Here is a 13,216-nt window from a genome sequence, read left to right on the forward strand (position 1 = left end):
TAAATTTAACATTATACAGTTTACTGAATTCTTTTGTATTTATATACAACATATTGTATACACGCAAAATTAATATGATGATTCGTGATGGTGAAAAAATTAAAACACAACTACCATATTACAAAGAATTATATTATGATTGTGTTTATACACATGGGGGATCTCAAGTTTCTCAATTCAATTCAATATACGTCTATTGGAATAACAATAATCATTCCGATATTTCATGTTTTACAGTTCCGTTTTGAGGATTAATCTTAAATGTAATAAATTCTTATTATTAATCTTCGGTAAATAGGTGAAACATGCAAAACATATTATGAAATTAGAATTACATCATGTTAGTTGGAACTAGTACATCGTACCATGGTTGGCGAAGAAATAGTTGTTCAACTTCAGAAAGTGGTGTACATCTGCTTAAAGCTTTTCATGACGTTCAAATGTGACATCTCTGGTCAAGATTTCTCCTTCCAATGCAAGATTGGAAAAAAATACTATAATATAATATAGTACTATCGAGAGGTTACTAATTATAATTATCATTTCGTTATTTTGTGTGTCCAGCATACAGACAATATAAAAATGAATACTTGTCAAAGTACTATTACTTGAAGGCTTAAGTAAACAAATTATTTACATTGTAAGTTATCAAGACTGTTCTTTTTACGGAACTTAGTGTGTTATCCCCGTGCGAGTTTTTGTCATGAATAAATGTTAGAGCTTATATGATTAATGGATGTCCCCTGTTTATATGCATTTTATTTTTGCTATGATACCATTACTACTATGTCATTACATGAACAACTCCATGGTATGTACAATTTCATGTAGCTTTTGCAATAAAGACGTAGTTCCGATCGTTTGTCCTTTTTGGCACTTTGCCTTGGTATTATACGTTAGTTTTTTTTTCAATTATAATTTACATCAAAGCCTATTGAGCTCATGTACGTAGACTAAAATTGATTTGTGAAGGAGCAATCAAGGGAACCAAGGTTATAGCGGTTATCAAAAGAATGTAATCCGGGGACAAAGACCGGACGTGGAAAACAGACATACACAACAAAGAACTTAAAGTAACTAAAATCTTACATACAAAGTAACAAAAGTAAATGAGCAACTCGGACTCCGCTAAAAACTGGGAGCATGGACCAGGTGCACCGGTAGGGTAAGCGTCCTCTCCTTTTCTAGAAACACCCGCCCAGTTGCTCATAAAAAGTCAAGTCTGGGGTAGACAAACGAGGAAAGAAAAACTATGACTCGTTGAATAAATCATTTTTCATGGTGAAGATGGATAAGCCATAATGATCCACGAGTTCATGATGACGACCATAAAACTTCTGTAGTGATGACTTCAATCTTGTAGCAACATAACCCTGTTCCAGAAGCCTATTTGTTAGAGTTCTAGCGCGATACAAAACGTCTGCGTAGTTTTGGCAAGCTCTAGCATAACGTATGAGTTATGATATGAACACTCCATACGCAGATGCTGAAGGGATTTTGCCACAGATGAAAGGAAAGTTGACAATTTTGAATGAAAAGTCATCACGCTTGTCGTAAAGTTTGGTCAATAGTTTTCCTTTACCATCGATTTATAAGTGTAGGTCAAGATATGAGGTTGACTTCACGGTGTCTGTAGTATCCTTTATCTCAAGATCGTTGGGGTAGATGCGATGTATCAAATCCCCGAAATTAGGATTGTTTAACGATAATACGTCATATATATAGCGGAAGCTGAGATTAAAGGATCTAGCTAAACGATGTTCTTTTTGAAAAAAATCAATGGAGACCAAGATTTCATTTTTTTTTTCAAATGTCTATCATTTAGGGGCAACTAGATAATTTATATACCTCTGTTAAATTAAATATTTTGTTACCTAGCACTTATCGGCTTGCGTAACAGATACATACGTTTTATTTTTGTTATTTCTGAATTAATAATATGTATCAAATATTTCGCGTTATTTCGCGAAAGCTTTGGGTTATTAAGTGTATGTTTTGTGTTATTTAGCGAAAGTTTTTATAACTTTTTTTCTAGTCTACGAAAATGAGCTAAATGGTCTTTCGTAGAAATATTATAGTACATACATGTAATAAATAAACAGTAGTTTACGTCAGAAAATGTCACAAAAATGTACACAATTAACACGACATGTGGGACTTTCTGAAACATGTTAAAAATATCTTGTGTAACACATATAGTAATTTAATATGAGGTGTGGAAATCAAAATATCACCGTTACGAAGGCATTGACCATTTTATTAGCGAGAGGGATGACATTTTGTTGGGTAGGGGGGGGTAGGGGGATTAAATTTTCAGCCAATTGTTTTTCACTCAGCCATTGACATAAAACAATATTTTAATTCAACATTTCCTTCCTTGCTTTGCAATGTAGGTTATATTTGATAAAAATTGTAACATCTGTTATAATTATTTTAATCTGCGCTTGGGCCAATAAAATCTCTCAATAAACTCCCAGACCCCACTCTCTCCCCATAAGAAAATTGTATTTGCCTTTCATGTATGTGGCATTTACTTTCGAAAATTAAGACTTTATACGAACCAATGAAAACGAAGTACCTAACGACTTATAACTTTTATAACATATGACCGACAAGTTCATATAAAAAAATGGACATAATAGGTCAACAGGTCCTCACTGGCTTTTGATAGCATACGAAGTGTATTATCGTGTTGATGTTATTGTTGCATTTGTTAGTTTTCTGACAGAACCGCAATACGAGATATAAGATTTCTTTATTCGACATGATAAAATAGTACCCTTATTTCCCTGTCATCGGATAACCAATAATTATCGATCAACAAATTAAAAACTATTTCACATTTGAATATCCTTGATTTGCTATATAATTTTAAAATTTGGTAAATGCTTAATAATGGGTTTTTAGTAAGTGAGTGAATTATGTAAGATATATTTTGAAATAGGAACTCCACGTGTTGGTTGAAATAAGTTGAATTACAGTTCATTTCATTACCACCAAGTTTGGTAGAGAAATCGATTATTGTGCAAATTCTGAAAGTAGGGCAAACCTGTTTAAATTTCTTGTGAAGATGTCTTCCTTCTTTAAATCATAACGATTGCTTTGTATGATTCCGTGGATATTATATTATATTATATTAAACAGTTTCAAAGCTGATATTAATGTAATATATTATAATATATATGGAAAATATTCCTTGAAACGTTTATTTTTTGCTTGAATAGGCGAGTGCTTATATAGATTACTTGTTTCAAAGTTAAAAATTTCGAAACGTGAGGGAAAAATTAACTTAATGGAGTTGGTATTAAAAATAATTTACTACGTTCAAACATGTAACTCAGTGGATACGGCAAGCAATTTATATACGTTATTGTCCATCTATGAGTCTAAAAATATTTGGCATGAGAAACACGGATAGATTGTTCACCTTATTGCTATAGAATTGGCATTGCTGTTGACCACACCAATAAGCTAGGGAAATCTAGACATAATGGTCATCAATAATTACATTGTTTCAAATGAAAGCAGATGTCCGTGTTGTTATCAATCATCGAAAATTAAAAACAAATGGAAATTAAACTGATGTTGGACATTTGATTATTGATGAGATCTTATCCTGCTTACAGACATTTTCAGTGGTATTAAGGGGGTTGAAAGAAAGTTCACGGATAAGAACCGCTTTCTTTTTAAACCAAAGGTTGGATATTTATCCTGCGTTTCCGACTGTTGGAACCGTAGAGGTTACTAATACTTTTGAGTAAGAACATTTTTTCAAAACCCCACAGATATTAGAGGTGCTTATGTACTCTGTAAATGCGACTGCTTTCTAAAGATGAATAATTTCAGAAAATACCTTTTTTTTTCTCCTGAATTCTTAAGATAGTGTTATGATCGAGGTTGTATAATTGTATAAAACGGTGTTCATAGCCAACAATGATAAAATACTAAAGCATCAAAACAGAGGGATTAAATTTGTATCAAAATCAAAAGTCATGTCAAAAACATGAATATGCCAAACAGAAAAGATCCAAATACACAATGTAATCAACAGCAGAAAGTATATTGTATAATTACATGTAAACACTGAAGAAAAGGAAAACAAGCCAGCACTCCACAGTTTAGTTTCGCACTTTTGGCTAGGGATGAAAAATGACATTAATGGAAACCGGTGGTTGCTATAGTGATTGAAAATGAAGACTCTTTTGTCGATAAAACAATTTCTGACAAAGGGGACTTTTAAAAGTATTTTGCAATGTTTCATATATTTTCAATGTTGAAGGAGCTTTTTCAATGTCAATTTGACTTCATTGTGAAAGTGAAAGTAAGTAATTTTTTTACAATGCTAAATTTGATAAGTGGATTACAAAGTCAAATAGCTAAAAATCTAACCGGCGATGCCCATATGAGGAAGGGGTTTTCCAAGGAAAAGGTTTGGACAGTTTCAGAGCATGAAATAAAATTTAAGATATTTTGCGGGAAATTTGATATTTTTAATCCTGATTTTATCAACTTTTTCGCAAATTTTCGCTTATTTTTGCATGGTTTCTATGGTAACCCTATTTGCTGTGGGTAATTTTTTCCAGAAAATTTTTACTGCATTCTGAAGGCCTTGGCTTGAGCTATTTCTAGATATATAGATTTACAGATGCTTGACAATTTTTAAAGTGATAAATGTTACAAAGCATCAGATTACAAGTCCAAAATTAGGCAGTTCTACAACACTGTGGAGTGCACAAAAAAAAATTAAATATTATATATACCGTTATTTTTTCATATATCTGTGTATACGTCCCTGACATTTTCCTGTCGACTGTCAACGCTCATTTTTCTTCTGATGGAGTTGCCAGAGCCTTTTAGAGTTGGGTTACTTGAAGTCATCACTTCAACACCAATTATTTATTGATAACATACTGATGTTACTAGTTATTAACATACTGATGAATTGTGCAAACTGCAACTGTTTAGTCATTATTTCGTGTTATGTCTGACCTGAACTCTTTCAAATTTGTTGTATTTTGGTTGTTGTTCTTCTCTCAATGTTTGTTTCCTTTGCCTTGTGTTGTTACTTTTGCGTTTTTGATTTCGCTTTATCGTTGTTTTCCTAGATGATCAAGCGTAGATCGATAACTTAAAGCATGTTTGAAATAATATGTTGTTTGAGTATATGCTCCTCGTGTTGCAGAACAAGCAAACATACGATTTAGTTTAAGAATTATGACAAAACTATCTATTTGTAACCGTACTAATATCATTTATTTCAATTATCCCCAAGTCACGTATACACCTTAGTAATTATTTCTTATTTAACTTTTCACTGATCTAATTCAAAGATGTATCGTAGATTGCACGAATAACATAAACGAACATACTTTTATCTAGTAAATATTTATTTTATAATGTCCTTCTACTAAAAGTCATATTACAAGGACAGACTAAGATTAATTTGTCTATTTACTTTTGTTTAAATTCTTAAGCGACGGAATTGGTTGCCATCCCCGCATCTTACTAGTTTAGTCATGTCTTGAAGGTCAAGTTCTTGTAAGGTCACATCACGCTCCTCTTCACCTCATTTACTCTACTACTACCGCAGGGTAATTAAGCAGGTCACCAAAAAAATGGGCAGCAGGTACATGAACTTTAAATCTACTATTAATTTCACACTGTCACTTTTATTTACATTATTTAAGAGACGGGAATATCAGGAAAACCAGTCATTATTAAAGCAATATTCAAAACTCGAAAATTAAACTTAATGTTTACTTTTCGTGTATTTTAGATATTGGACAAAAAAAATGAAAACGATGAGCAACATATAGAGAAACCGAATCATGCACAAAAATGTAATAAACAAACCGCACTTTACCGAGCGAAGTAGCTATTGACCATACAAACCGCCTGTGGTTCTATAAAAAGAGCTTTCTTCATTTCCAATAAAAAAAAATAAGCAAAATTCATCTGAACGTGAACTCATTTCGCAATTTATAATAGCCGAAGGACGATTACCAATCTTCTAACGCACCCATACATTCTGATTCTTCCTCAGTTTTCTCTGACGGCGACCTTTTACAAATTAATGCTTTGATTTCATGACAAAAGTGCTTAGTCTGTTCGTGATAAATGAAATTGAATGCAAAAGTATTGAAAAATTGTTGTCAAAACCGGAATCCTCCAGGCTATACTGGCGAAGAGTAAATACTTCCCTGTGATTCGTTGATTTCATTTTGGTCTTGTAGAGTTGGAGCACTGACGTTTTACCACTTATGTTTTGGAATAAAGTCTATAAAAAATATGAAGAAACTCGTCATATTAGAATCGAAATAAAGTACGAAACTTCATTTATCATTGTTTTACGATGGACTGGCCATTTATGACGTTATTAAAAATAATGCGACATAAATGGCATTCTGTGGTAAAACAATGATAAAATGGAGTTTCCGCGATTTATTTCGATTCTAATATGACTAGTCTCTTCATATATGTTTTATGGACACAGCTTATGTGTCATCCTCCCAGGTCAGGATTTTGAGTCCACCCTCGCTCCCTCAAATCCCTGACATCACTCATTCATATTTAGCGGGTATCGTCCAGCGCCATCTAGTGAGAAGCAACCAATCGGAATTGGCTGGACGATACCCCCTAAATATGAATGAGTGATGTCAGGAGTTTGAGGGAGCGAGGGTGGACCCAAATGGTAGGATGTTTATGTGTTGAACGAAATGTTGGTCATGTGTTTATATTACTTTTTTACCATTGATGTGGTCAAAAGAGTTTGAAGCTCGTCATATTAGAATCGAAGATCTACTTTAAAGTTTTCCGATTCAAAACCAAAGTGTATAAAATACAATGACAACAAAATAAAATAATTGCAGCTATGGTAATACTTATCTAGTTGCTTTCGCGGGATTTTTTAATTGTGAATTATTTCTAATTTTTAACACAATGACTATGTTGTGCAATTTGTATTCTTGTCCTTTCATTCAACATTTTTTACCGTTTTAGTATTAAGTCCATAAAAATGATATATCGACTACTTTGAAAATGGGTGTGAACCTATAGCTAGCCTATTGGACATCATGGATTTTCATTCGAATATAAAGCATTTTAGTACCTGACTAGATGCATAGTTTTGTTTGTTGTTATTTATTATCCGAGGATAAGATTCGGGTCGTAACCAACATCGTAAGGAATGACGGCCACACTTTGAAAAGGTATTTAGTCGTTTTATATACATGCACTTTGTGTCGACTTGCTGTCAAGATAGACCATTGATTCATTTTGGCGAAAAATCTTAAAAGAAGTAAACTACAGAACTGTTATGACGGCCAAAAAAAAACGATAATATTGTTTTTCTTTTACTTCAAAACAGTCGGTTTGACGGTGATCCCCCTCGGTATGCAAATCATGTAATTAGAATAATAAATGGAAACGCTCTTGTAGATTTTTTGATTTACTAGTACCGACCAGTTGAAGGTGCTTGTCGTTCATTCTGTGGGTTTGTTAATGTTGAAAGCTTGATGGTGCCCTTTTGTTCTCTTTTATTGTCTATGCTCTTGTCTCGCGAGCATTTCTCTGACATATCTGTACAATTATTGCTTCCATGTTTCAATCGTCTAATTAGTTTCATTAAATAATTTTGTCTTCAGGTTAGATTTGGTTTCAATCTACTTGCTTGCTGATCATGTATGGTTTCAGTCGTCCAGTTGGTCATATGGTAACGCGATCACTCCGACTTCAGGTGTTCGAACCCCGTCTTTGTGAAGTAAAACAACTTATATAATGCATGCATTTGTCCAGTCTGATTTGAAAGCAAAAGTGCTGTGAGAAATAATTTATCTGCTTATTCAACGTGTAATTATAAGTTTATTTACTATACCGTTTGTTTAGGTTATGTTGTTTGAATAACATTATCTGCGTTAGATGTGGTTATGTTGACCGTGTCAACTCCAAATGACATTTAGCTGTAATCAGTTGTTATATAATAAATACAAAATTATTTCATAAAACAGGTCATAAATGAAAAGGGGTACATGCAAGTTGAAACTTTCGCTGAAAATTATGATGAAATGTCAAGAACTAAAAGTTTGTCTGATATGTTGATTTCTTGTTTCATTCTAAACTTTCATTTTAATTTCGTCGACTCCATTTCCTTTTAAATCCAAGAAAAGACGTCCTTTGAGGTGTTTCTAGTATCTTTATAATATATTTCAGTAAATATAATCGACAATACCATACAACCATAGACCTATGATGCAACATGACGACTAATAGCCGAAAGCCATAAACATTTTATTCTTATAACATATCAGTATACGATTATAACGAGCCTTGGATCTAGCTATAAATTAAATTTGTTGTCAAGAATAATGATTATTAATGAATTATATTTTGTGTAGTCGCTTATATTTTCGCATACATGAATATTTATTATGAACTTGAACGCAGATAATGATAATACTGACCTAACAGTATAAGGCGACGAGTACTTTTGACCTACAATTGACCAGGTACTAAACGAATACCGTCATCTGTTCCATATACTATCTATATAGTGGTGAAACGATATTGGTAAACAATGACAATTCATGTCACAATTTCCTGATATGTTCACACACGCGACAAGTGATACACTTTACCGAGCATAATAATAAATCACTGCTAGGGTTTTTTTTCTTTTTTGCATTTGAACGTAACGAAGACGCCGTGTAATGAGTACATAGACACAGTGTTTAGAAGGATTAAATAAGCCATTGCAAAGTCATTTCAGGCTTTTGATCTTAGAAACTTTGTTCATGTATTTCATTTGAGACAGTCGCTATTTGTGCAAACACCAGTAATTGGATAGTGTCCTTAACAACGATAGTACGAGGAAAAGAAGAATAATTTACAAAAGAAAATATCACCATGTGGAACATTTCTCGTAGCATTTTTAATATGTATAAAAAAATATATACGACAGACATCTTTGCATTCTGGAAGTGATGTTATATATGTTAAATAACACTATTTTATTAGCAGTGACTTTTCCTGAATCCAATCTTTCTTTGGAGCTTGTTTAATCTCTTATAATTCTTATTATTATATGAAAAAACAAAGAGTGCTGTGCTGCTTGGAGTTAATGTATATAAACTTTCTGGGCATAAGAAAAACACAAGGATGATATTACAGAACAGACGTATGTTGTCTATATTGAAGTCATAACAGTGATTTTGTTTGAACTTTGATGATTCTGAGATGTCTGTATTTACCAGACCTCAATTCGTGACTTCTAAATGAACTTTTCTAAACAGTAATTTCCATCTTGGTTTACACAGCATTAGCATCACTGCCTAAGGAACATTAAGACTAACGAAAAAAAGAAGAAAATATTTGATGCAAAATGTTCTTGTTCGTATAGTTCGTATACTAATGCCATTATAATTGGTAAAGTACATTTTGAGAACAACTGTTGTTAGAGTCATAAACTGTAGCAAAATATATATTGTATTATGTAGATTTTGAATAATGTTGGCAAAATGTACTAATCAATCAAATTGTACAGATTAACGGAGTGGCATAAGCTTCAGTTGATATCCCCTAGCTGAATCTAACTGAAGAGTTGTGTTAGACATTTGGAAGAATATTTCATTGTAAGCATTCCTGAACCTTTAAATAAATTGAGCATCACTTCATGGAACACCTTTTTGCCGTTGTTGTTATGTAATTGTATTCATTTGAATGTTGCAACGAGAACAGTTCTATTTGCAGCTTTCAATGATGAGTTAGCTTCAAATTCGAGATAAGTGTTATCGAATACCACATTGTGAGGCATTTTGTATCGATAATTGATGAGAAAGAACTCTAAGGTAGAAAATTATTTCCGATCATTAGTTCCAAAATTAATATATGTGACATAACTACCTTACAGCCGATTAGATGGTCGGCTGTGATGTGGAATTCATAATAGGAACTCATTAAATTCTTGATTGTGTCAGGGTCGTTGAAGAATTAATCAGAATTACCAAGAGTTTTTGATAACAATGGATTAGGATGGAATGCTCAGGAAACAATGGCATTAATACTATCATCTTAAATGAGAATAACAACAATTCGTTCCATTATTTCACTAATGCTAACACAATTGATGATAGTGATGTTGATTTCAAAGACGTTGCTGGTCTAACCGTCACTTTAAACCGAAACAGGAGTTCAACGTTTAACGAAACATTTGATGACAGTATGAATATCCACGTATACGAGGATGTCATAGCTTCGATTTTGACTGTTTCAGTCGTTGCCTCTTGGATTACGAACTTCATTGTGATTTCCGTGTTCTTAAAATTCAAGTGTTTGAGGACCAAGCATGATATGCTTGTCATTAATCTTGCATTTACCAATGTTATTATGACTGTTGGTATATCATTCTATTCGACATATACAATACGACCTGGGGATTTACTTCACATGAAAATAGTGTGCATGACGCTTTTTATGTGCATAAATGGGGGGATCCTCATTGCGTTGTTCATTTTGTTGTTTTTATCAGTTGAACGCTACCTCTGTATTCTTCACCCAGACATTCATGGTAAAATAAAGATCCGTCATGTTATACTTTTCAGTATTTTAGCATACATTGTTGGATTATTGTATGTAGTGATACCATTTGTTCTGAAGAATAATTGGGACCGTTATCATTTATGTGTTGCAGACGTCTTCCCGTTTGAGTTTAGCATCGTCGAGCAAGTGTGTTGCATTTTGATTTTGAGCTCCATAACTGTGATTAATATTATTGTATTCAAAACTGCTCTTTCACAAGTTTCAAAGATAAACAGGCTTTTAAAAAGCGTTCAACACCGGCATAAGAAACGTCGTCATTTACGACAAAAAGGCAAGGCATTTGTGACAGTGTTTTTAATCTCAGGGATTTCTGCTATATGTTGGGTTCCTATTCTTGTCGTTTTCAGTATTGAGTCAGACCCTGATCTCTCCAAAGGACATAGATGGATGCTAACACAGCTATTGTACGTGCCGGTATCCGTAAATTCGTCGGTAACGGCAATAATTATTGGCTACCGAAACCGACATTTTCGTGACGCCATCAAATCAACGTTGTATAGGAGATCCCATGAGTGTAACAGAGGAACGAGTTTGTTTAATTTATAATTTCTTACATCGTAGATGTTCAACTGGTATACATTCATTCCATTTGTGTTCAAACTACATTAAAAATTATTTATTATGATTAATGTGTATTCTGATTTGTTTTTGACATTGCCATCTGAACTCAAATAAAACATTTGTCATTAATATCGTTAATCACAGTACTCATTTTCGACATATGGTGATGCTTTATTGTTTTATTATACATTTTGTTAATATATATATAAATTGTAAAAAAACGATTTTTTTTCCAAATCATAATTTCTGCCAAGTTAGATGTATAAAACGGTGCATATTCCATATATTTCATAAAGGTTGGAATTGTATGCAGCACAGCATTTCGATAGTTGATTGCTTTTATGAGCTTGGATATATTTCTAAATTTTGTTTTTTTTTCTATGATTGTTTGTATTGTTCAAGGGTGTTGTTTTATTTGTATTTCTTTTGGCATCTATATATATTGAGAATTTCGATATGCTGCACATGTTTCAATGAGTATAAACCTGTCATCGGTAGCAAATAATCACATATTAATATGAAAAGATCAAAATCCAAAAACAAATTGTTTACTCAAAACCAATCCCTTCTTAGTGTTGATTATGACTGAAGGTAAGACTGCAAAGACGGCATCTAAGACACCCACTTACAACATATTGGCTGTGACGGAAATGGCATTATGCAATTAATGTATCCCAATTGATCTTTTTAAATTTTTTTATATACTTGTTTTCAAATTTTTTTCTGTTTTGATTTTGTTTTTTTTTTGTTTTTTTTCCTTTTTTTGTTTTTTTTTCTTTGTTTGTTTGTTTGTTTTTTTTTTTTGTTTTTGTTTTTGTTTTATTTGTTTTGTCATATAATCTCATATCAGTTAACAATACATCGAACTTATGTTCTTTCTAAATTAAAAACAATACAGTTTTTTGTGTGTTCGGTACACAATGCGGGCTGAATGAAGTCACACGCAGTCCTTGAACCGGCAGATAGTGAATGAGCTCTACCAGGCACTAAACGATAACGTCATGACGTCAACTACGGATAATCCGTCCCAGATAAAACTGTATAAAATCAGACATTTTTGCCAGCAGTTGACTTGCATCATTTCAAGTCAATTAAATGAAAGGATCAACGATAGCAGTAAAATATACATTTAGTGGAAGTTATTTAGTATTTTTTCGTCTTATTTAATGAATTTATTCATCTCATAAGCTCCAATCAGAATTCAAATTGAATTCGACAGTCGTAAAGAAGTTTTACTTAAAAACAATTTGTTCTGTAGATATTGCGAAACCGCCTTGTTGTCAATTTCACTACTAAAGTGTCAGTACCTGTAAGAATCAGGCAGTGGGTGAAACATGGTATGAAAAAACCCACCGTTTTGATAGTTTCATTTGACTTTTTTCACCATCAGAATCAAGGAAATCAGATTTTCCATATGTTGGACCATTGAGTTACAAACTGGACATTTCAAGGGCAAATAACTCTGTCAAAAAGCTTATATTTCTAACACTCTATTGAAAAATTTCTGAGCAAAACCAGTGATGCTGAGATCAAAATAATGGTTCTTTTCAAATGGAGAAAGTATCCTTGAATGGTATTACATTGTCAGATCGGTGGGGTTTTGATATGTATGTTTCTGATTTTTCCTATTTTGCCTGATTCTTACAAACACCTACACCAAAAAAAGAAATGTTTAAGTAACAAACCACAGTTCTGTGTACCCTGATTGAAATGTAAATTAAGTATATAAACATATACATCAGGTGCTTTGATCGGAAAATAAGTTTGAAGTAGACAAGGAGACCTAGGCTGACTAGATCGACGATAATACGAACTTAATTTTAAAGAACTTAAGAACGGAACAAACGGTTGTCAAGAGAACAATTGTACCCATTAAGAAATGAAACGAATTCTTTACCACAGTACGGTTATATTGCTGGATCTACAAACGGCAGTTTATTGGGTTATAAAATATAAATGTTGTTGAGGTCCATAAAATACTGTATGTTTCCTTTCAAAACTTTCCACTTTATGAACTAAAACAGTGCGATTGCATTGCTGGATAATCAGACGATTTTTTACA

At 32.8% G+C, this 13,216-nt stretch overlaps 1 protein-coding gene across 1 annotated transcript; it reads left to right on the plus strand.

Annotated features, from left to right (window-relative positions):
- The first annotated feature begins 8,577 nt into the window (after positions 1 to 8,577).
- Positions 8,578 to 11,222, plus strand: LOC148627920 (kappa-type opioid receptor-like). Its single transcript, XM_088581684.1, has one exon. It carries the CDS (start codon positions 10,027 to 10,029, stop codon positions 11,137 to 11,139), a length of 1,113 nt encoding a protein of 370 aa, XP_088437810.1. The 5' UTR covers positions 8,578 to 10,026; the 3' UTR covers positions 11,140 to 11,222.
- Positions 11,223 to 13,216: the final 1,994 nt, after the last annotated feature.

Source organism: Perna viridis, chromosome 1, assembly GCF_037379345.1.
Source record: "Perna viridis isolate PV_CMFRI_1.1 ecotype Kerala chromosome 1, ASM3737934v1, whole genome shotgun sequence".
In the NCBI taxonomy this organism is placed as follows: Eukaryota; Metazoa; Mollusca; class Bivalvia; order Mytilida; family Mytilidae; genus Perna; species Perna viridis.